We start from the raw sequence: 25,616 nt of genomic DNA on the forward strand, positions 1-25,616 counted from the left end.
GGGCACAGACACAGGGTGCATTTATGAAAACAAAAAAATAAGAAGTACACATTACAAATCTAAATTGTTTGCTGCAGTTTCATTTCAGTTGAACTTTAACAGAAGATTTGATTTGTCGTCTTCAGCATCTTGTTAATCACCTTGTGACCCCTCAGAGTTATCTCATGACCCCCGGGTTAGGAAACACTTTTGCAGCTTCAGCCAAAAAACATATCAGTGTCTGTCTGCAAAACCCCATCATACTCTTTCATTCTGTCCAACAGATATGTCAAATTAAAGGCTTTTTGCAGCCTGATTACATCATATATTTAGCATTAACTCTGATTTAAAGACATAAACAGAGTTGATAGTGTAGTCTTGAGGTGCATCAAGTGGAATGAACAAACTGATCCACTCCACATTAAAACCATGCCTGACTGCTCTCCATTCAACATAGTCAGCCCGTATTGATTCCTGCGGATAAATATTGAGTGGAGCTGCAGCCCAGTTTGGGATGAAAGTAAGCCAGAATCCACAGGAGTCTGAAACCAGGTCAACCACAGGTTGCTATCAGTGAGGCAGCACAATCCTGACAGCCAAACATGTCGGGGGGGGGGAGTGAAGGGGAAGGAGGGCTGACGTACAGGTATGTCACAGGAGCGTCTGTTAGCTGAGCAGAATGTTTGAACTGCCCTCCCAGAGGAAATAAGCCTTCTCTGGTTGTTTTCCACTGAGATACCCGAGGCATGACTAACTCCCTCATGCCAGGCTACACACACGTTAACGCACAAGTCTCTGTCCTCTCCCCCTCACTCTCTCTCACACACACACACACACACACACAAAGTTTTACTGTATGTCCACTAAAGTTACACAGTTGTCACCATCGCGCTCCTCCCTCCTCTCTACCTTTCATTTTCACCGCTGCTCCGGCTCCATCACTGCCGGGGTTTCATTTAACAATATATATTTATATACTCAATCCCCAGAGACTCTGCAAATATTACAGACTCTTGCATAATCCGTGGACAGTGTGAGACACCTCTGATTGCATCTGTAATAATCACACACCTTGACTGCAGCTCCTGCAGCGGCTGATCTCTGTGCACACACTGCCACCTTCTGGTCTGATGGTGTAGTGTGTGTGTTATTATACATCTACCAGGTTAGTCATTCCAAAGTTTGTTCAAAGCCACAAAAATGTCTTTAAAGATTAGATAAATAACGTGACTATCTTCCAAATTAGCGTAGTGGTGGGGGCGCAATAAGAAAAAGGTAGTTTCACTCATGAGAACATCAGAGTACACTTTTACACAGAACGTATTGTTCTTGCATTGTAATTGCTTTATGAAGGGATTTATTTACACCCAGTATTAACAGGAGAACCAAAACCCTCCTAATGTACATATGGGCATGTGAATAATGTGCTAAGATTGGAAACAATGTGAAGCTCTCCTTTAAATTCCAGTGGAGTTCCCAAGTTTCCAAAGATAGCTAACAGGTCAAGCTTAACTTTGGGGAAATACGTATCAAGTGTTGGATGAAGACACCTTGAACGTTTCACTCCTATGGAATAGTGCAGCCATGAAAACATGAAGTCTTGGGTTTCAGTATTTCTCTCAGTGTTGAGAATGACTCCGTGGAAAAACATGATTAAAGGGAAACTACTTGCAGTTTAATGCGACTTGGTATCATCATCAGCTGGCTGACAGGATTTTCAGATTAGCTGCTGCTGTGTCTGGAGCTAAAACCAAAAGTTGGCACACCTGTAATGTTGCTAATAATCCTTAATGCACAGTAAAAATCTTAAGTGCACACAAGTCTGAAGTCTGATTGTCTGACTGCTTGTAATTCTTGCTAGTAGACCTTATTTTGTGCTTTAGGTCTCAGATCTCAGCAATGATTCAACCAAGGACTGTACTACAACACAATATTGTAGAAGTGGCACTTACTATTGTGAAGATTGCTTGAAAAGGCTATTTGTACATGTAATAATGCCTCAAGGGCTAACCCTAGCCTTAAACAAAAATTTAAAGTGCTACACCTACAGCCCAGTTACCAGAGGAAAACGTTGGCATTGTACGTTCCTGCAAACCGGACACCTTACGTTTGTAGAATCCATATGTATTATATCAGTGTTTCTAAAGGTGGAGGGGATGGTGGATGGCATGATATCCAGGCATTCAAGACCAACAAAACCATTTGTTAGCAAGTCATCGCTGCATCTTTCAGCAGCTTTTGAGCCACCAAATGTTGCCGGGATAATACTATAAAAAAAACAGGGTTTTTTTTTACCAAGACATTGCTGTATTTCCTGCCAGAATAGTGCTGCCAGAAGTGGTTGTAATTTACTGAGACATAAATGTTTCCTGCTGGAATACTGTTACAAAAAGTGGTTGTTTTTTAATGAGACATTGCAGTGTTTTTTGCCGGTGTAATGCCACAAAAAGCTGTTGTGTTTTACGAAGACATGGCAGTGTTTCCTGCTGGTATACAGCCATGAAAAGCGGTTTGGCTTGAGTTTTCTGCAAGATTTATCCCACCAAAAGTGCGTATTTTCAGTCAAAACATGATCTTTTCCTGACCATAACTGAGTGGTTTTGTGCCTAAACATAACCACTTTTTAACCACAGCATTGTTGAAATGTAAGTTTCAATATATATGTGCTACATGATAACATGCAAATGTGGTTTGCAGAAATGTACCATGCCAGCATTTATTCTGGTGTTTGGGTTGACACGTAATACCTGCAACACTTAGCCAGGGTTGTGTAATCTGCTGGAACCTGCAAATTATATTGTGATGAAAGTAAAATTACAGCTGGTCACATTGCCGATGGCTGAATATGACGTATAATAAAGTCAAATAAAAGCTGTAAACATGATGAATGTACAAGCAGAAATCTGGAGTCAAAGGAAGCTGCCAACTAAAAGGTCCAAAACATTTTCTGATGAAGGATTTTGAGCCAGCGTCTCTATTCACAGAGCAGAGGCGCCGATGCATTTGACCATTGAGTCATCCTAATAATCACTGTGTGCAGAAAAGTGGTCTGTGAATAGACACATAGCTTTGAATACGCCGTCTGCTGATTAGTTTTGATGGCTTCGGTTGATGCTTCCCTCCTGTTTGAGACTCTAAAACCCCAGTTATCAGAGCTTAACACTACGACTCAAAAGAAAGGATTCAAATTAGTTTTCTGCTTAAGTTATCTCATTGTAACCATCTCGGCAATCTCTCCTCTGCAGCAAATGAGTTGACATAATGAGATAAACTCTTCCTATTTAATCAAAGCAGTCTTCATGCTGTGATACATGTATTAGCCTCTAGCTTGTCTACATCAGATAAAGCCAAGACATGGATTTGTCATAGTGGAGCCTCAAGTCTGACTTGATTTGTGTCTGCGTGTGTGTGTGTTCGTGTTGTAGACCGTCAGGACCTGGAGGAGCCCTCTAAGGTGGACCAGCTCCAGGAGCCACTCCTGGAAGCTCTGAAGATCTACGTGAGGAAGCGTCGGCCCAGCAAGCCACACATGTTCCCCAAAACCCTGATGAAGATCACAGACCTGCGCAGCATCAGCGCTAAAGGTAGGAAGAACATGGACTTACAGTGATGTTGGGTGACTGCAGTCAGAAGATTACAATAGTGCAGGAGCAGTCTGGGTCTGCTGTGGGCATTTTGGCTCTTGGTACTACAGTACCCATAAGCCTCAGCCACTGTTGCTATGGAGAAGCAGCCAGTCAGAGGCGCCAGTCAGAGCAGTGGAGAATTCAAAATGTTCACTGTTGCAGATGTGAATGTAAGACTCCAAATGTCCACCCCTTGGACGTGTGACATGTTCACTGTCATCACGAAAAGTCTGTAAAAGCAGAGACTGCAAGCTGCTGCTAACATTACAGTTTAGCTGTGGAGGACGTCACGAATATTTACTTCTCGCACTGTCACAAGTACAAGTCTCTTGTCCACAAGTAGATGCACTCTTCCTTCTGCACGGTGATACAGTTTGCAGCTGTAGTTCGGTAAAGAGAAAATAATTCCTGCGTGAAACTGCTCACAACAAGGTCTGTGGATTATCTTGAGTAGCCGGGACATGATTTCTGGAAGAGACATTGCTGTTGAGGGTTTTTTTGTATAAATTTTTTCGGCGCTTTGAGCACCATAAGTCACGAGACATCTAGTTGCATCATATTTGAGACATCTCTACTGCTGATATCTCCACATCAGAACAATGTAGACTGATAACTTGCGCTGCAGGTAAGAGGAGAAACAAACATATTTTTATTTTCAGGTGAACTGTCCCTTAAACTGGCTCATGTGAAACCCTGTTGATTTGAACTTTCCGTCGCTAACTTTTAATGCACATTCTGGACCAGTTTATAGCGCTGAGCTTTTAACCCCGTATGAGCCTGAGTATACTCTGAGATCCTCAAAGGCCCTCCTGCCCCTCAGCAGACCTCGGCCCCTTGACTTTGGGATGACGTGCCTGAAGAAGTTATTGTAGGTGTCCCTATACTTTATCCCCTTTGTATCCGTCTTTCGATCCCATCTTTTCAACTTGCCTTTTTGTAATGTTGCAAAGGTTTATGTGGTCGCATTACCAGCTTATGTTCTTACTGATGCTTTAACTGTTTGTACTGGTTTTATTTGTCTCCTTATCCTTTGAGTTTTTCTTTTTGAAGTGTCGCTTATTCTGGGTTTTACTCTTTTGTTTTATGGGGTGTCTTCTAAAGCAGCTTAACATTGCTTTTAAAGTGCACTACATAACTGACTTACTGACGCAAAGTTGATGCAGAGGTTCAATAGAGGCAGTTGAAAGTGTTTTTTGATATTTTTATACATGATGTCTGACTGGAGGAATCATGTTTCTTATGATTGGGATGTGAGCACTAAGGGATTTAAGTATATGTCACGTAACATAACGTAACATAAGTATGTTAAGTTAAAAGAAGTTTCTCACAGGACATGAACAGCAGTGTCCTGGGTGAACGTCCAGTGTTTGCGTCACCAACCCACCGCCCCGACCTCCTGCCGATGCTGACTTTTTCACTGTTATAGTACCTATGAGGTTGTAACATAAACCACCTTCCGTAGCAGGACTTCATTAAACCAGGGACTCTGTGTGTCCACAATGACAAAAGATCGTTATTGACCTTCCATTGGCAGTGTTTCTGTGCCACGGTCACGTAATGCTGGTTAAGAGGTCGTGCTCATTTTTCTTATCTCTGTACAACCAGGATGCTTTGTATCTGTGACGAAGATCACTCAGTTATCACCACATGAAATAAATACAGCACTTTGGATCAGAGGAGATCGTGGTGTATTGTCACATGTAAAATTTATGTCATACAACATGATAAGGACCATGAGAGGTGGTTGAAAGCCAAGAAAAAAAAAATAGGAAAGTGGATCTTGGGTCAAAAGAGCACTGTGCGATATTCTCAACATAGAGGTGGCAACTAATGATGCTAACTCCATAAATAGTGCTAACAATGGCAACAGTGCTGACAGAGCTTACAGTGTTAATCAAGAGAGCAAAAGGTCGGCGATGAGCTAGCCAGTGGTATGCACGTGCAGTCGGACCGGCTTACCACAAAAAACGCAGAGAAGCTCGGATTGCAACACGCACAGAGGTAGTGTGACTTCAGTCTCTGCTCAGGACGCCATTACCCCACTTTATCTTTACGTAGCAAATAGAGGTTTGCTGCTTTATTAGTGTTGCAGGCAGAACCCCACTTTTTTTTTTAACTATTTCCAATTCCAGCATCAAGAATAAATGTTCACTCTCCAATTTTAACCCTTGTATCATGCCTTCATCATGGTCTTGCAGGAGCAGAGCGGGTCATCTCTCTGAAGATGGAGATCCCAGGTTCCATGCCGCCGCTCATCCAGGAGATGCTGGAGAACTCAGAGGGCCAGGATGGCCAGAGCAGCAGTAGCAGCAGCAGCAGCAGTAGCAGCAGCAGTAACAGCAGCAGCAGCAGCACTTCAGCCGAGGCGGGGGCCAGCCCCAGCAGTAAGGGCAGCCCCAACGAGGACGCCGCCGCCGCTGAGTCGCCGGAGTCAGTGGACACCGAAGGGGCAACGGCCACACCACCCAGCGACGAGCCCTAGGAGGCTGTCTCTGACATTCCTTTGCACAAAAAAGGAACACCCAGGCAAGGCGCCGCCCCCCTATAACCCCTCTACCCCAACTCCTTTGCTTGGTATTACGTTATCTTTATATCCTCGTCCTATTTTTCTCCCCCGTTCCCCTGAAATTCTCTCCTTAAAAAGAAAACGTCAACACGGAGGCCTCAAAGGATCAGTGCTTTGTGTATAATTCTGAATTGAGCTCTTATTTACCGTGGTGTCTCTGGGACAGGGACTGCGACAGGAAGGGCGTGGCCCTCGCAAGCCGCCAGAGATGATACTCCTCAGGTCTCCTGTGTAAATTCTTATCTGCATGACGGGAGTTTGATAAGTGGTTTTACTCCTCCTCCTCTCTTTCTCTGTCCTCATCTCTTCTCATCTCTCGTATTGTTGGCATACGTGCATTGTACATACCATTGTATGGTTAGATCTCTGTTTCTATGATGAATTTTGTGGTGCTTTTTCATTGTCTTAAATATTATCTTTGAGGCGATACATCAAGGTTTAAAGCGGGACTAATTGTAAGTCCTTCAAAAAGTTATCTAGAATGTTATTGCATATAGACATTATGGAAGTCTAATATTTTATATTTGTTCCTATATTTAAAACGGTTTTTGTCTTTTATAACACTTATTGGTTCATGTCTCTACATGAATAAGTGTACATCCACACCGCCAGAATGCAAAGCTCTCCATATCGACAGCCGAGTCTGTTCAACTGTTTCCTCAAAGGAGAGAAGCACAACAGCAGAAGCCTTTGGTACACACTCATCAGGTTGGCCACGTCTGTTAAAGTCTCCGTCTCGACATGAATCACCGAGACCCGACAAACGAGATTAGATTCTGAATAGGCCAGTCTATGAAATCAACTCATCTGCTGGCTGTATCTCCTCAGTAAATCAGTTTACCTCACTGTCAAAACAAATTGGGGAAATTAGGTTGCTGATAGATGCCAGAGATTTTTCTGCAGCAGGCTGTGATTGCATAGGACGCCTTTTGTTTCCATTTCCCTGTAACCCTATACATCAGCTGGACCGTGATTCAGCTTAAACTGCTGCACTTTATTATCATCATCTGGTCAGTTAAGAGGTTTAACAACAATTTGTTTCCCCTAAATAAACAGTTTTCCTATGGCATCATGCTTATTTTCACTGGAAGATGTCTGTCTTCACATTACTTGTTATGTGTTGCTCTAATTTCCACCAACATGATTTTGTTGTTCAGTGGGGGGTAAAGTCTCATCGTCAGGGAAACTAATTTATAAGAAAATACCTAGAATACACCCAACAGCCAGAGAAAAATGTTGGCATTATACATTTCTGCAAACCAGGAATACATTACGTCAACCATTATTTTGCAGTGGATATGTTAAAACTTGACGTCCCAACAACGCTGTGGTTAATGTGGTAAGGTTAAGGTACAAAAACAACTTGGATATTGTTAGGAAAAGATCATGTTTTGGCTTAAAATACCTGGTTTTGGGAGTAGAAAGTAGCCTGGAAACAAGGAAACAACTGCTTTTCATGGCACTAACCCGCTGGAAAAAACAGGTGACAGGTCGCCAAAAAACATCCACGTTGCACAATCCTGGCAGGAAAGGTGGCAGTGTCTCAGGAAAAACGATCACTTTTCATGGCATGGTGAAACACAGAGACAGACCACTGAAAAACACCCATGTGTGGTGGCTACAAAGCTGCTGGAAACACAACAACTCACGAAAAGTCGCTTTGATGTGTGTTGGTCTTGAACAGTGGTCTGCAGCTCAGCAGTTTAGCCTCGGTGTCGCACCATCCACCATTCCCTCCACCTCCTGATGACAAAGTCAGCTCATATACTACGTCACTTTAGAAATGTTGATGTGACAACATTCATCTCCTCTTACTGTACCTGGTATTAAATGAGTCTTTGTAACTAAGAGCAGCCCAGGCAGTGCAGAAACACAGTAGAATCACTCAGTAATCTCACAACAGTTAGCATAAACCACCATAAACTACCAGAATAAGTAAGGCTGATGCTGCAAAACCCCTGAGTGTGCTAAACTTAATTTAAGCTTATGAGTTCAGCCTCACTCAGATTTATAGTCCAGTTTTATTACAACTTTGGTCTTTTTTTTGTAGTTTTGTGTTTCCCTAACTTAGGGGGTGATCACACAGAAATGAGACGCTAGAGACGCGGACGCTTCAAAGACGCTTGAAACGCTGGAAGCACTTATTCAATGCGCGCTAGCTACTGACGTCTGACGCTCAGGAAAGTTGAAAATATTTTAACTTCTCAGCGTCTACATGCATCTAAAAATGTGCGTCTAAAAAGAAGCGTCTACAAAAACGCGCGTCTAAAAAGACCCCAGAAAAACACCTGTCTAAAAAGACGCTTGAACGCCGGTCAGACGCGCTGTATCATAGGAAAACAATGGTTTTGCTGGCGTCGCGTTTCTGGCGTTTCATCTCGGTGTGATCACTCCCTCAGTCTATCAGCTCTATGTTATTATAACATTGTACTCATCAAAGTAAATGCTGAGATGCCACAAAGCGATCGTACTTAATTTGGCAAAACTTTTGGCTTATTTACAACCTGTCTGATCGTCTGACTGATTGTGTTTCCTGCCCTGTTGAACCTATTTTATTGATGTTTAGTGTATTCCAAACTCTCCGAAATAAACCAAATCGATGTAGGTGACTGGCAATTGATTTCAGTTGCGGAGATATGTCTAAAACCTTTAAATGAACAACCAAACTTGTTCATTTCTGTTGTGATTTTCAGCCATAACTGTAATATTTAAAGCTATATAGTTAAACACGGTGGTCCGACCCATCTGATGTTTCTGCTGTGCTTATTTTATGTCCCGTGTGTTACTTTGCTAGCATCTTTTGTAAACCAAATCCACCGGCACAGAAGCTAAGCAATGTACTTCTGTTGGCTGGGTGGCAGTAAAACATATTTTAGCCACCATAAAAATCAATATCAGTTTAAGTGTACGCCATATTTAGAATATTTTCTCCACTTTTCTTTACACACTACCAATCGAGGCAGATCTTAACCAACAACTCCCATGGTCTGCAAAGTAAAATTACTCGTTGGGCTGTCTGACGCCAAGGTAAAGCAGTGGAAATATTCCAAATATAGCATCTCAAACTGATATTGAATTTCATTTTTTTTTATATGGCTTAAAACTAACCAGTTGAAGTAGCATTTGCTCTGTGCCATGTTATTTTGTGTACATGATGCAGGGCTATTCAGTCTATTACTTTTGTGAGTACAAAAATCATGGTCGAAACTACAAAAAAAGGACACTGTAGTAAACTGTAGTTTTTCTGTAGCCTTTGTGTTGCTTTAGGTCACATGTAAACGTCCTCGTGCCCTTGTGTTAACGAGTACTCTTCTGTGTTTTGTGTTTGAGCTTTGAGTCTGATCACAGCCTGTGGTAGCTTTTTGAAAAATCGCCTGGACGTCAACCTAATGAGTGTGTAACTACCGCTAACAGCATCTACTACCAACTGGGCTCTACAAACGCACATGGGCTCTGTTATGGCCTTATGAGCAGAGCTCCTCAACCCGCTTTTCTCTCCCTTTTCAGAAGTGTCTTGTTAGAACCGGTGAAACACGGGGGGCAATGCAATCCTTAAAACACACTGATGACCGGACCATGTGGGTCGGGACGATTGTACACTAATGTAGAAAGCACACGGTGGGGTGGGATCCACAAGCCCTCTCCAAACGTTCGCCTTCCTCTTCAGACTTGACAGTGTAAGCTACATTTAATGATGCAAAAGGAGATTCTTGATGACCTCTTAACCCCCTGAGAAGTGCAGTCGAGTAAAGCTTCTCTTTGGACAGTAGATCCAACTGAGCTCTTAATCTCATTGGCGGGGAAGTAGGCGGTGTGTCTTGCATCGGATGAGGTGTTCCCGCTGAAATTAGAAGATGATCCCAGAAAGCTGCTTTTCTGCACAGCTGAGGTCACACATGATACTAAACAATAAGAAATAAACTTCATTATATCCTCTTACAGGACCCAGATCCCTCACTACCCTGCTGCCCCTGCTGGCTGAACAATGGCTCCATTCACTCCGATAGCGAGCGGTTGTTCACTTACAGCACAGAGGACAAACTGTAGCACTTAAACATGTTGAACCTTTTAAACATAGATGCAGTACTGAAACTGAACAGTATGAAGGCTGACAGCAGAACCTCTGCAACCAAAGGGGGAGGCCAAAGTTCAGCTTTAGAGAAATTAAGCACAAAATGTATCTGTCACAGAGAATATTAATACTTAAACAGTTTTGGAAATGCTTCTACACTGCTTACAGAAAAAGATGGTTTTATTTATATCGCAAATGATTCAGGAAGTACTCAAGGTCTGGAGCACTCTGAATCACAGAAAATAAGCAAGTTTTTAACACTAGTGAAAGTTTATAAGCAGATATTTGTGCCAGTAGGTATTGAATTTGGTTCATCTGAATTTGTGTTTTGTCTTTTCAAGCTGTATATATCAAGTCTTCAATGAATTTGCATTGACTTTGTTTATACAGGTATGAAACCAAACTGAATTAGATCCAAGTTTACATTTCGATGCTACAGTGCAAACAAGCTTAGATCTGCCCCAGTGGATTGAACTGACTGTATGAAATGACATGAGAGGGATAGGATATGCGCTGTTGCATTTGAAATTGAATTTTATTGTATTGAATTTAGGTCTTTGTCGACCTTGTATACAGCATTTGACAAAACAGTGTCAAGGTCCACTTCCTTTTTTGTTCTATAGCTTTCAGCTGTATCACATGATCTTCATCAGCAGATAGAACTTGAGAGGTTCAAACTTGACATGATTAAGAGCAGCAGTAGGACTTCTCAAATCCATATCGGCCTGTCCATTCTCATCCCCAGGTTGTTATATACTGATGCTTTGACACACCCCTCAGTGTGGGATATTTATGCCAAAGGCAGCCTTTAGCGTCTTTACGAGATGCACCAGAATTTTAGCTAACTCCGATGTTAACTCATCTGTGGCAATAATTGATGCTGAGAGCAACTGATGTGGTATAAAGAGCAAGTACGTCTGCATAGGTGTATGGGTCAAACATATCAGGACTTTCACCCAGGAGACCCATAAAACCAAAAGTCAAAGTTGTTTGAAGGTAACATTATGTAATTTAGGTATAATCACCGCGCACTGACGTCACTTACTTGACATATTCACGCTATGTTATTGTTACGTAACCTAATCGGGAGCATTACACGACATTAACCATGTGTTAAAATGTGGTTTAGCTTTGCTTCTCATAGGGATGCCAAAGGACGCCATGTGCATTGCTATGAGACACAAAGGAACGCGACAAAGTGTCGGTATTGGATGACCTGGAAATAAAAACGGGTTGTATTGTTTAGAGCCAGGAGTCAATTAGCCTAGCCTAGCTTAGCTCAGCATAAAGACTAGAGTGAGCTAAGCCATCTGTATCCCCGTTTCCAAAGTCTAAAATATGCCAAAAAATGCATTCATGGCTTCGTCTTGGAAACAAAGAAGAAGTAATGTGATCAGACTTTATTAAATTGTCAAAACTGTGAACTTAAGGTCAACGTACTTGCTTGGTCTGGAGCTTTTACCCAGTCTTTATCAAATAGGCTGCCCAAACTCATTTTCTGTTGCACAAAATTTTTATTAGACAAAGTAAAAAAAAAAGAGGCATCTGAACACTCACGTAACAATCCCAAAATACCAGTGCTAGACCTAGCATAGTTTATGACCTAGGCAAGATTTCTAATGATGATGATGATGATTCAAATATTTTGGCACCTCAATCTATTGATTACTATAGAGTCAAATATTATGTGTCTGATTTGTAGGTTTGTAGGAAATGAAGTGATTCTGGATACAGTGAAGTTTAAACCTTCAATGATTGTGAGCACATCTCGTCCATGTCAGTTTAGAAGTTGAGACAGTTTTCTTCTTGACCTCGAACACAGCAGATGAGCTCAGTTCCTTAAATACAAATGCAAATTCAAAACCTGGCACAAATATCTTCCCATACATCCTAAACACCTCCCAATATTTGCAGAGATGTAAACATACTGAAACTGTTGCAGTGACTAGATGAGTCGTTCAGCTTCTTGTATTTGATCCGAAATAGGAAAGTAAGACAACCCTTTAGGGCAGTGAAGGGTTCTGGGTCTCAGTGGCACATAATGAAAACCCATCTGCATTCCATCCCTGCTCAGAAATACATATCATAAGGGAAACCAGAGCTGTTTCAGTTTTTTGTTTTAACGTGTTTGAATGTGAATAATGTCATGGAGTCTGTCAGAAGAATGATATGCAGTGTTAAGGAATACTTACTTCTATCTCAATGTAACATAGGATATGCTCTCCCTTGGTTCTCTCTCTGTCTTGCTCTCCTGGTGAGAGATGAAGGGAGGCATCTTGGTGTTTTTCTTTCTTTTATTTCTTTTTTTTTTCTTTTTATTTTGAAGCTGGAAAACCTTCACAGCCGAAGAATGTCCACATCCACCCCTGAAGTGTCAGGACAGCCCTCAGGCGCCTGACTGCAGCAGGGACTGTTATCTGTTAGGAAACAACTTCACAATGCTGAATTACTCTTGTTCGTTTCTGTTGAATGTTGTACCGACGTAACTGTAATACTCTACTATCTAGCTCACTGCAGAGATGTTATATAAATGGTGTGTGCTTTGCATTCCAATTGGCAGCTCTGTGGAAAAGACGCTCTGTTATTTGTCCTTGAGAACATCGACTCACATCCAAGTTAAAAAATAAAAAAAGAAGAAGAGCAGGAGGAACTGGAACTTGGTGGGCTGATCTGGGCATCCAGGTCGGACTCCACATGATACATGCATATATATAATTTGGGACAATGAGAAAGAGGAGCCCGCCAATGGGAGGAATGGACGACCAAGTCACCTCAGCACCCGATATCGTCGATATGTTGTTCCTGTTCCATGTCAAACAACAGAGCTGCGTGCCCCCTCCTCAGCCAGGGAGCCAATCAGCTGTCGTCAATCAGTCAAACCCAATCAACTGACAGCTATTTGGTTAACAGGTCAACTAATGAACTAGGGTTTGACCGATATGGGGTTTTGAAAACTGACATTTTTGGATTTAATCAGCTGTAGGCGATGTTTTGTGCCAATAATCAGTTAAAGGAAAAACTGATCTTCAGATATTCTTAAACAGTTTGATATCAGCCTGGTTTTTTAAGTGTAGTCTAAGTCTCTCAAACTTCCTTGTCTATTAGATTTCCTAGAACGCCTTTGAACAACCTCCACGCAACCACCCTCCAGTATGCCTCCAGGAACAATGCTGGACTTTAAAGCCAATTGGACACAAGGTCAAACTGTGAAATTACAACTTCTGGGTCCATCACGTGATGCCATCGGACCCAAAATACTTCTACCCACAGACTTACATTGTGAAAGAGATGTGTAAATCAGTGGTTACATATTTTTCGAGCCTCACAACCTCCACAAATGACTTGTTTTACTATCAGGGCTTGATCCATTCTGTCTGATAACATGTCAGAAGTTTAGAGGAGCCACATGATTGAATAGTTTCATCCCCATTCTAGTTAGCAGAACGCTAAACCGGAAGTTAGTTGTTTGGCCGGTGAAGTCTCTATGAGCCCAACAATTTGGAAGATGTGGGTAATTTTCTACCCAGGAAGTTGAACTTTGTTCCTGTATGCGCCATTAATGGATGTATCTAGAATTGGATACAGCTTTAGAAACGACCTCCTGTTCATTCTGGTGAAAGTTGCTCAGCGGTGCATGAAGGCAGAAAAAGCTTGATTTCTGCAGTATGCGATTACCCAGCAGGGTAAGGCGGTTGAGCGGGGCCAATGTCTGCCAGCTGAGCAGCTAATTACCTGTTTAGCCCTCCACTAACTTGAATGGGGATTGAATGGTTTAATATTGCAGCTCTTTATACTTTTTAAAAGTTCCGATAGTGGAACAAGTCATGGTGTGAGGGTTGTAAAGCTCAATTATTATTATTTTTTTCTTTCAGTTATTTATACGTCTCTAACAAAGTAAGACTGCGGGACTTTTTCTTTTTTGGCCTCATGGCATCATGTGACGGACCTGGAAGTTATAATTTCACATTTGGCCACTCTTTCAAATTGGCCTCAAAGCTCTGTGCTGTTCCTGGGAGCTTAATGATACTGAGCAACGAGTTCTTTTTATACACATCTAAGCCCTCCACTGGTAATACCTTAACAGCACTGATCAGTATTTTATATGGACAATAAGGAATCTACTAAGAATTTTTACCTAAACATGCAGTCCTACAACGAGTTTTATCATCTTTTAGTGCTTTGTTTTGGTTTTAGAGCCCATAACGTAACCTTTTTAGTTAAAAAGCCCTATGACCTCTGATAAACCCACTGTACACAACCTGCTCAGCACCAAGCGTCAAAGTTAGCAATAAGCTAACTAGCAAAAGAGCTGCAGGAGTCATTTGTCAGGTGGCTAGAAATACGACTCCGCCATGAAAGCTGATGTTCTGTGTGTGCTGATGCGGTTCCCATTTCACCAGTTATCTTTGAACAATTCGTAAAAAATTTGGCATTTTTAAAGATTTTGTGTGAATCCTCTTTTAAATTTGAGCTATTGGATACCCCAAAATACAAATACAAAGGAACTGAAACTCAATATCATCCCAACATATCGGTCTAACCCTAGATTAAACACCTAACCTAGGAGCCAGAAAACATGACTGTGAACCTCAATATCAATCATTAACAGTAGCTCTGTTGTTGTCCGTCCTAAAGGTGTTCTTGGTGACATCACAAACTGTCCACAGTCGCCTTTTTACCATCGGTATCAGAGAACCTCACCACCAATCATATGCAGTGTTGTATAGTCGTGTTAATACGAGACATGATGGTCATGTCTTATTGGGCATGAGGGTGGAAGGGGGCAGGGGTCATTGTGGATTTATCCCATCAGCCCCTGCTGCCAGCCCGGAGGGTGAAGTCGACCTTAGGAGCTGCTCTGAGGTTGGAGCTTCAATCTGTTTCAGCTCTCCATTTTAAATATTGTCTTTGTTTGTACATTAACATATGCTTTTTATGTTCATATACTGTTCAACTTTACCATGAACTGTCCTGGCAAAGTAATAAAATATATTTATTTTAAAATACTTGTGTGGGAATCTTTTTAGAAACAGCTGAATGAACCACGTAAAGGCATTTTGGAAAAAAGATAAGCTCAGGTGTTCATAATGTTTTGATGACTGACCTCCATTTTAGGCAGGCAGAATATGACTGAGAGCTGCGCAGGTAAGGGCACACACGTTGACTACTTCATGACATTTTATGTTTGATGACGTACTATACTATGACTTTATTAAGGTAAACTATATTCTGACTTTTTTTTATAACAAACTATAAGTTGCCTTTTTTATGACATAGTCCTACTATACAATGACTTCTTTAATTACGTTTTATACTATGATGTTTCATTAGGACATGCTTTACTAATAAATAAGACCCTAACCCTAGATAAGACTTCTTTGTATCCCATACTTAACCCAGTGACCTATTTGAATAACTTTAAATAACTATAACTATAAATACTACAGTATGAACTTTTATTACATACTATATGATGACGTCTTTACTTACATATTATGCTACTTTTATGACGTACTTAACTGTGACTATTTTTACTACATATTATGTTATGATTTTATTGTGACATACCTGGCTCTTCTTTATCACATACTGTACCGTCATGTTTTTTCATTCCTTTTGACGACATATTATACTATGACTTTTTTTCAGGATTTCTGACGACATGGTATACTATGAATTTTTATTCATGATTTTTGATGACACTATTCTATGACATTTTTTTTCACGATTTTGGACGACATACTATACTAGGACTTTTTTTTCATGATTCTGGACAACATGCTACACTATGACTTTTTTCATGATTTTTTTTAACAACATACTATGCTATGACATTTTTTTCACGATTTTGGACAACATACTATACTATGGCTTTTTTCATGATTTTTTTAACGACATACAATACTATGACCGTTTTTTCACGATTTTGGACGACATGCTATGCTATGACATTTTTTTCACGATTTTGGACGACATACTATACTATGACTTTTTTTCATGATTTTGGACGACATACAATACTATGACGGTTTTTTCACGATTTTGGACGACATGCTATGCTATGGCTTTGTTTCATTATTTTTTTAATGACATACTATGCTATGACATTTTTTTCACGATTTTGGACGACATGCTATACTATGACGGTTTTTTCACGATTTTGGACGACATGCTATACTATGGCTTTTTTCATGATTTTTTTAACGACATACTATACTATGACTTTTTTTCATGATTTTGGATGACATACAATACTATGACGGTTTTTTCACAATTTTGGACAACATGCTATGCTATGGCTTTGTTTCATTATTTTTTTAATGACATACTATGCTATGACATTTTTTTCACGATTTTGGACGACATGCTATACTATGGCTTTTTTTCATGATTTTTTTAACGACATACTATGCTATGACATTTTTCTATGATTTTGGACGACATGCTATACTATGGCTTTTTTTCATGATTTTTTTAACGACATACTATGCTATGACATTTTTTTCACGATTTTGGACGACATGCTATACTATGGCTTTTTTTCATGATTTTTTTAACGACATACTATGCTATGACATTTTTTTCACGATTTTGGACGACATGCTATACTATGACGGTTTTTTCACGATTTTGGACGACATGCTATACTATGGCTTTGTTTCATGATTTTGGACGACATGCTATACTATGGCTTTTTTCATGATTTTTTTAACGACATACTATACTATGACTTTTTTTCATGATTTTGGATGACATACAATACTATGACGGTTTTTTCATGATTTTGGACAACATGCTATGCTATGGCTTTGTTTCATTATTTTTTTAATGACGTACTATGCTATGACATTTTTTTCACGATTTTGGACGACATGCTATACTATGGCTTTTTTTCATGATTTTTTTAACGACATACTATGCTATGACATTTTTCTATGATTTTGGACCACATGCTATACTATGACTTTGTTTCATGATTTTGGACGACATGCTATACTATGACTTTTTTTCATGATTTTTTTTAACGACATACTATACTATGACGTTTTTTCTATGATTTTGGACGACATGCTATACTATGACATTTTTTCATGATTTTGGACGACATGCTATACTATGACTTTTTCATCACGGTTTTTCACAACATACTATACCATGATTTCTTAAGACCTACTATACTTTGATGTTCTTTATCATTTTTGTCAACATACTATGCTATGACTTTTTTTCATGAATTTGACGACAAACTAAAGTGTGACTTTTTTATTACATGGTATGCTACGACTTACATTACTTGCTTTTCTATGACTTTTTAATCACATACTATACTATGACATTTATTCATGGTTTCTGACAACATACTATACTATGACGTTTTTACATGTTTTTTGACGACAAGCTATACTCAACATTTTTTCATGATTTTTAACAACATACTAAACTGATGTTCTTTCATGGTTTTTGGCAACAAACAATGCTATGTCACTGTGTCTCCACTGTGGCCTGTATTGCTGTGCCATTACCACCAAATGTGCTCTAGAGGGTGCAATGGGACAGACAATGAAAACACCAATATGGAGACGCCTCACAGGAGAACCTGAAGCCAATGTTTGGTACACAATAATGTAATGAAGAACGTGAAAACCAGGCCACAGAAAGTGTCCTGCCCCACATGTTGTGACTGTGTCAGAGAGAAAGCTGCAAATCTGCAATTTTGGACTTAAATACCAAACTGTGTTCCTCTGCAAAGCAAGCCTCATCAACACAGACTTTTACGAGGGAAATAGACAAGTTTTCTGTTTTAACTTATTATGAGGTAAGTTTGATTGCACACTACAATGGCTGTAGGATAATGAACCATCTACGTTTAGATTTGTTCCCTAAAAGTTGCTTTTACTCTGCAATTCTATCCGCCACCAGGTATAACCTCCTGGGAAAATGAAGGCTCAATTCACGGCACAGAGGATGTGCATCAACCAGCTGTGTTGATCTCTTGATCTGCTCTGTAAACACAACATCTAGTGCACGTCTCTCTGTCCTGGAAGAGGGATCCCTCCTCAGTTCCTCTTCCATTTATTCCCCGTTGAAGGGTTTTTGGGGAGTTTTTCCTTGTCTGCAGTGAGGGTCAAGGGACAGAAGGGTGTTGTATGCTATAAAGCCCTCTGAGGCAAACTGTGATTTGTGATAATGAGCTTTATAAATAAAACTGAATTGAACAGATCTTGTTGTGAGCAGTTCCACATAGGAACTATTTTTTCTCTGCCTAACTACATCCACTAACCCAATCACTACGCAGATGGAAACGTGCATCTACCACTAGCTCATCTAGCACCACTGAGCTAGCTAACAGCTCAGCTGAGCAAGACACCGTTGAAGTTTACATCCCAAACACTAGCCTGCAACTCACACCAAAACAAATCTAGATTGATAAACAGTACTACAGGTAAGAAGAAATATATGTGGAAAGCCTAAGCTACAGGTGCCATTAAAACACCTTCAGTTCCACGTTCATTGACTGATTCTATGCGTTGTTTCATTCATCCCGGCACCTGAAGCTCCACGAGGCCTGAAGACATCTGTCACAGATATTTCTGGAAGAGTCATGACAAACAATCAGGGCAGCCAGTAGTAAACACACACTGCCAAAGATATTCCACGTCTCTAAAGAGATTCTTGAGCCGTTATAATTGCATCAACAAAGCACCTAACAAATCTTTCAGAGCCGCCGCCCCCCAAATCCCTCTCATGCTTACAACATGCTGGAGTACAGACAGCACAGAGGATTCACTGGAATGTTGTCAATATGTGTTCAAATACTGATTTCAGCACACATTACAGTCAGTGACTGCCAAGATTTGCCTTAACAGCATGTAAAATGTCTTACATCACAGGACATTTGATTTATAGCAGTGAAGGTCAATATGAAGCATATGGGATTTTTTATTATTAAAGTTACGATAATTTAAGAGGTTTTTGTGTATCAAGAGAGCATATAAGACTAATTCAAGTACTGCACTTATTAAATTCTACTCTCATTAGCATACACTTAAACTTCAGTTTGTGGCCAGTATGCAGTGTGTCTCACCTTGTACTTCATCTGGCTCCTGTCTCTACTCTGAAGGCATGGCGCCCTCACCTGGTCAGAACAGCACAGTACAGTGAGTCCCTGCATCAGATCAATCTGTGGGGTCTAAATGTAACTATAAAGGGAAAAATGCCAGCACTCACAAATGTCCTTTTGGTAAATTTAATAAACCAACTTTGGTGGCAGTGGCAGTACCAGAAACACAGACGTTTCGACAGAAAGTCTTCTTCAGTATGCGCCTGGACAGCTATGAGTCGCTTCATATCAGGACATTCTGGAGAGCCACAGCAAATCAAAAGTACACTGTATTTAAAGAGCGAAAATGCTGGAAGTCAAACAAAACGGAGCCACAACAGCAGAGTGGATTCCTGGAGAGGTGGCTGAGCACTGGCCAAACGATGTACCCGGGTCTCTACAAGGAAAAGCACAAAACTACAATTCAGTGGATTAGATTAATACATATTATACAACAGTTGGTTCCGGCCCTGCAATCTGATTGGTCAAGAGACAGTAAAACCGTGATGATATTGGAGTACAACATCACGGTTATTTCACTGTGTATGTATCACTCCGCCTCACAGCTGATTGCAATCAACGATCAAATCAAAACTGACGGTTAGTGTCAGTTAGGTCAGCAGTTGCTTTGTAGGCTAATTAATTCATCCACTGTCAAACAGCCAAAAATATGGATTTATTTCCTAAAATAAGTTTTGAATTGAACTATGAATGGTCATCAGAGGAAGATGAGGGAGAGGAGAAGCTGAATCCATCTGAGCACACATCCAGGTTTGTCAGTGTTTCATCAGCGGAGCTCAATGACTTGGAGAAAAGCAACATACTGTCAGATCAGAAGGCAGAGTCGGCTGTGCCTGTGAAGCGACAGTCCACCATGCAGTCACCAGAGACTTATTTCACCGGCTGCGCAATTAATCGAAATGTGATTATGTACAGCATACCATACCATGACTTAGTCATACCAAAAATTAGAACAACAACAACATTGGTCCACAGGGGGAGCCACAGCGATCGGTCGCATTTTAGCCATCTTTAAGCATTTTTCTGTTGTTATAGCGCCACCCAGTTGCCAATTAGAGTTAAATTTCTCCAGTCACCTTGAGGCGTCCTGTTCTACATATCTACCAAGTTTAGTAAAAATCCATATGGCGGTTAGGCCTAGATAAGAAATGAGCTCTCTAGCGCCCCCATTTTGTTTGATGGGGTCAATAATGGAGGGGTCCCCTCAGATTATGTGTGGTCATATGCCTACAAAGTTGCGTGGTGATGGGTGAAACCCTTGAGATGTTCTACACCTTTATGTGATGAGCCACGCCCTCCGCAATATTCATTGCCTTATAGAAGCTCAGTTTTAGGAAGTTTACCAACTTTTGCCAAGAGGGAACTTTAGATATTGGTCCCTAGATTATGTTCACCCAGTTTCATGCAGATCGCTCAAACTTCCTAGGAAGAGATCCATTTGAAGTGTTTTTCAAAAAATTCAAAATCTATATAAGCGGAAGTTATGGGTTCTTGAGGCAAATGTGTTCCTCATGAGGAGAGGCATCTCTGTGCAAAGTTTCATGTCTCGACGACATACAGGGCATGAGATATGCCCATTCAAAGCTTGACATGGGTTGCTATAGCGCCCCCCTTTGGCCAATTGATGTAATATTGCTTCATTGGCATCCTCCCATGACCCTCTACCACTGTGCCAAATTTCACATGGATTGACCAAGTCAGTGAGGAGAAAAACGTGGAACAGACACACAGACAGAGCTTTCGTCATTATATAGTAAGATAAAGTCACAATGTTTTAAGAAAAAAAAAAGACCTGTCCTATAGGCGTGACGTTATTGCTCTGCTGATGTGGTAGTTTCCCCTTCAAATCATCTGACAGACACAGAACCTGTTTGAGACTCTCTCTGAAGGAGGCAGTTTAACCAGCAGTGTTCTGCTCTTCATTGAAGGTGGAATAACACAACTGATCAGGTACGATGCAGGATCGTCCCATATTGACACACTGTCCCTCACTGAATCAATACAAGATGTGATTTGTCCCAAACTTTTCATTTCAGAATGAAGATAATGTGAACGAGTTTGCTCAAGTATTGGTTGGGACAATTCTGTCCTCCTAAAACGTTGGCAGGGCCATGTCCCTACCTTCCATATGCAAACCTACACCCTTGCGTAGGGCACCCAAGATTAGTGTTACTGAATCAGTGTCCAACCAAAGGTCTCCCCGTCTGTTCCTGAGTTATGATGTTGAATAACGGCCAGCAAAGTGTTTCTGGATGATTGTGATGTCACAGAGAAGTTGGCCTTTGGGTTATAAAATGAATCACTTCATTTATTAATTAATCGTACTGTAGAGTTGTATGAAATTTTGTCATAATTAGTGAATTAATTCTTTTTGTGAGGTCACAGTGAACTTTGATCATCAAATTCCAAATGGACTCTTATGCCAAATTTAACCAAATTTCTTGAAGGCCTTCTTCAGGTATTGTGGTTACAAAAATAAGATGGACACGAGCAGACACAGCAACCTTGTCTTCTGACCTTTGATGTCTAATATATAACCCTTTGAACCAAGTGGAAGTTCTGCTAAATCTAAATTATTCCCTCAAAGGCGTTGCTGAGATACCAAATTTACCAGAATGAGACGGACGAGGTCACAGTGACCTCGACCTTTGACCTGACCACCAAAATCTAATCAGATTATCATTGACTCCAAGTGGATGTGTTGATGTTGGACGATGGATGTTCCTAAGATACTGCGTTCACGAGAATGGGATGGATGGACCAACAACCTGAAAACATTAGGGCATAAAAAGAGGCGAACTCACCCGACCTCTGCAGCGCACTCGTCATCTTTGCATTGTGAGGAATGGAGGCGCCAAGTTTTAAGGAGGAAGAAAATGTGAAATAAAAAACACACAACATGTCTGACTGAGAGAGGAGGGTGTGTCTGCAGACCTGGAGAATGCAGATTCAGACCTGCAGATCTGGACACCTTGTATTTCGCGACAGCGCCCTCTATTTCGTTGGAAGCCAACATACTATTACAGCTATTGAATATGGCTGACGACGATCTGAATGTGAATCATATTATTTGTTTAAACTATTTTGTTGACTTGAATTAGAGAGCGAGCTTCATGTTTTACAGTGATACGTTTAAAATGATATGACTGTCTTTATCACGATAGTCTGAAAGGCACGTCAAATATGGGTTACAGTAGTAGGTAACAGTTTAGCTTGTTAGCAATGAACTGTTTGACCTGCACATTTTGTTTCATGAAACCGAAGCGCGATGACGAATAATTTTAGCATGTGCTTTAAATTAAACATGAATAAATGATTAAAGCAATGAAGTGGATGATATGAGAAAAACGTGTATAGGCTTACGTTTTCATACAAGCATGAAGCTGTTTACATACTGGCAATTAGTGTACTTTATGCTAAAAGTTAATTTTGTATTCATGTATATCATGTAATACACCTACACACGTTTTTCCTTTATTATTCATAATATTATATATCACGTGTGTTTATATCACTACACTGATATTACTCTATAGCATATATTTAGAGATTTTGTGAATAGAAATTAAGCTCATCCAGCGCAGATGATCAGAAATGTATTTTTGTCTATTATTAGGTTTTGGCCTTGTTTATGTGTGTAAAACAGTTGAAAAATCTTAACTTTGAATAATTAGGGACTCTCTTTTTAAGGTGCACATAACAATCCAGAAAGGGGAAACCACAGTGAAGTGGAGGAGTTTTGTGGAGGATCAAAGGCAGATGAGTAAGGAAGGGGCACTATTGTTAATATGTCGATATAATAATGTATTTGCTATGCTCCAGAATCTCCAGTATTTCAGTGTAGACTGTGATAGGTATTTAATTTTTTTAAGTGTTTCTGTTTTCAGTTTTGTGATATGTTTGATTTCTTTTTTTTCTCTGCAGATCTCCCTGATGTGTGATGTAACCACTGCACACAATAAAACATTTCAAACCATTTCAGTATTTCACAGCCTTTGTTTCAAATTCCCACAACAAAAGTGAGCACTGGACACCCAAGACCAGACATTTCCTATTATATGTTGTAGCAGGTTTGATCAATGCAGTGCAAGTTTTTGGCGTGCTAGTCAGAGCAGTCTGATGAATATTAAGAAATAAAGAACTAAAATAGTTGGATCAAACCATACAGAACAACCAGCAAACAATAATGATGTAGAACAGCACCCAGGCATAAATCAACAATTAAATCTTGGTATTTTTATTCGGGTGTAATAAAATTTTAAAACTGTAAATTGTAGTAAAGCATTAAAAGTCCAACTTCTTTCAAACAGTGGTGTTTGGGTGAGGCGCTGATTTAGTTGCAGTTATACAGCCGTCCAGTAGGGGACGAAAAACGAGTGGTCTAGAACTGCGGATCCAGAATTGCGGGTCTGAATCTGCAGTCTCCGGGTCTGCAGAGACATACTATTGGACTGAAAGCCTGATTATCTCGATAGACTAGTTAGAAGGCAACAAGCCAGTTTCTTTCTGTCATTTGCACCTCACTGTCAAAAACACTCTGCATGAATCAATGTCAATCATCACAACAGGCACTACTTTAAAGGGTGTAGACATTATTTCACTGACCTTATTTACTGGTAAATTGTCGTTTGCCTCGAAGCAAGGGCACAACAGTCTGAGGCTTGACACATATAAAACTGCCACAGCACTTTATCAGAACACGAGTGTCAAAATGTTTTAGATTAACTGTGATACAACTGTACTGGTGCACTTACTTCTGCACAACTTCTTAAATTCAACTGGCCCACCTGCTCAAAATGTTAAATACTTATCCTTCCTGACTGATTCTTCTCTAGTTTGGTCTTCTGCTAGTGTCCTTGTCACTACTGGTAGCATGAGGCCGTACCTGCAGCCCAATCTGGCTGCACAGGTAGTCCAGCCCCTCCAGGACGACACGTCCATACAAGAAGGTTCGCTGTGTCTCTCAGCACAGTCTCAAGAGCATGAAGGAGACACCAGGAGACCAGCAGTTACACGAGGAGAGCTGGACAGGGCCGTAGAAGGGCATCAACCCAGCAGCAGGACCAGTATCTGCTCCTTTGTGTGAGGAGGAACAGGAGGAGCACTGCCAGAGCCCTACAACATGACCTCCAGCAGGATACTGGTGTGCATGTTTCTGACCACACTGTCAGAAACAGATTCCATGAGGGTGGCATGAGGGCCCAACGTCCTCTAGTGGGACCTGTGCTCACAGCCCAGCACCGTGCAGCTTGATTGGCATCTCCAGAATTGGCAGGTCCGACATTGGCATCCTGTTCTCTTCACAGATGAGAGCACGTTCACGCTGATCGCATGTGACAGGCGTGAAAGAGTCTGGAGACGCCGTGGTGAACGTTATGCTGCCTGTGACATGGTCCAGCATGACCGGTTTGGCAGTGGGTCAGTGATGGTCTGGGGAGGCACAGACCTCCAGTCGTAACCAACAGTACCCTGACTGCTGTTAGGAACCAGGATGAAATCCACAGAGCAACTGTCATATTTATTTATTTATTAATATTATTGCCACAGTGTGGGAGATGTAAACTTAGTTCAAATTAATAGTTCAGTGGTGTTCATTATGTCTTTAGTTTCTGATAATGACTTTAGTTGTTCTTTTATTTCAGACATGTTAGGATGTTACACAACTTGACATGTTTCAGTGGAAACTTCCGCCCTCCTCAGAAGTGTCACTTGGCGGTGGTTGTGGCACGTCTTTATCGGCTGATCTGTCTATCGGCTGATGGACAGATCAGCTGATAAAGACGCGCCCCAGTTGGTGAAACTCATTCAGGGTGCCCTATTTAAACTGCTCCGGCCTGCCTACTGTTGCTGCTTCCTCTGCAAGCTGCTTACTGAGAGAAATAGAAAAACATGTCTTGCAAAAAGGGCACTCTAGACAGAGGGCACAAGGGCACCATGTGAGGTCTATCTGTGCACGTGCCCGTCAACAGGACAACATGCATTTGTGTTAAAAATATACTCACATTTTTGATTAAGTTGCACCAGACAATAAATGATAACACACTGTACTTACTCTTCTGGTGATACTACTTCAGTAACATTTGTCTGTGGGCAAACAGTAAATAAGATATATCTGTAACCTTCCTACCACAAACTGGTATTTCCACCAAGTTTGAAACCACTGTTGTAGCTGCGAGATGCACACCCACCGGTGTACATGCCTCGTTACTGAGTTCATAATTTTATTAAATTTTATGCTTAAAAGTCCCTACA

General features: G+C 40.8%; 2 protein-coding genes across 3 annotated transcripts in view; one reads left to right on the forward strand and one right to left on the reverse strand.

Moving 5' to 3' along the window:
* LOC125904571 (retinoic acid receptor beta-like) overlaps nt 1-15,213 on the forward strand; it is a 262,875-nt gene extending 247,662 nt beyond the window's left edge. For both annotated transcript variants that reach the window (XM_049602062.1, XM_049602063.1), the window contains 2 exons: nt 3,405-3,563; nt 5,804-15,213. In XM_049602062.1, the coding sequence (XP_049458019.1) occupies nt 3,405-3,563; nt 5,804-6,087 (443 nt within the window). In that variant the 3' untranslated portion in view covers nt 6,088-15,213. The remainder of the gene's footprint in view (nt 1-3,404; nt 3,564-5,803) is intronic.
* Nucleotides 1-25,616, reverse strand: part of LOC125904589 (trophoblast glycoprotein-like) — a 567,815-nt gene that overhangs the window by 493,995 nt on the left and 48,204 nt on the right. The gene's annotated exons all lie outside the window — the stretch shown is intronic.

This window comes from Epinephelus fuscoguttatus, linkage group LG17 (assembly GCF_011397635.1).
Source record: "Epinephelus fuscoguttatus linkage group LG17, E.fuscoguttatus.final_Chr_v1".
Taxonomy (NCBI): domain Eukaryota; kingdom Metazoa; phylum Chordata; class Actinopteri; order Perciformes; family Serranidae; genus Epinephelus; species Epinephelus fuscoguttatus.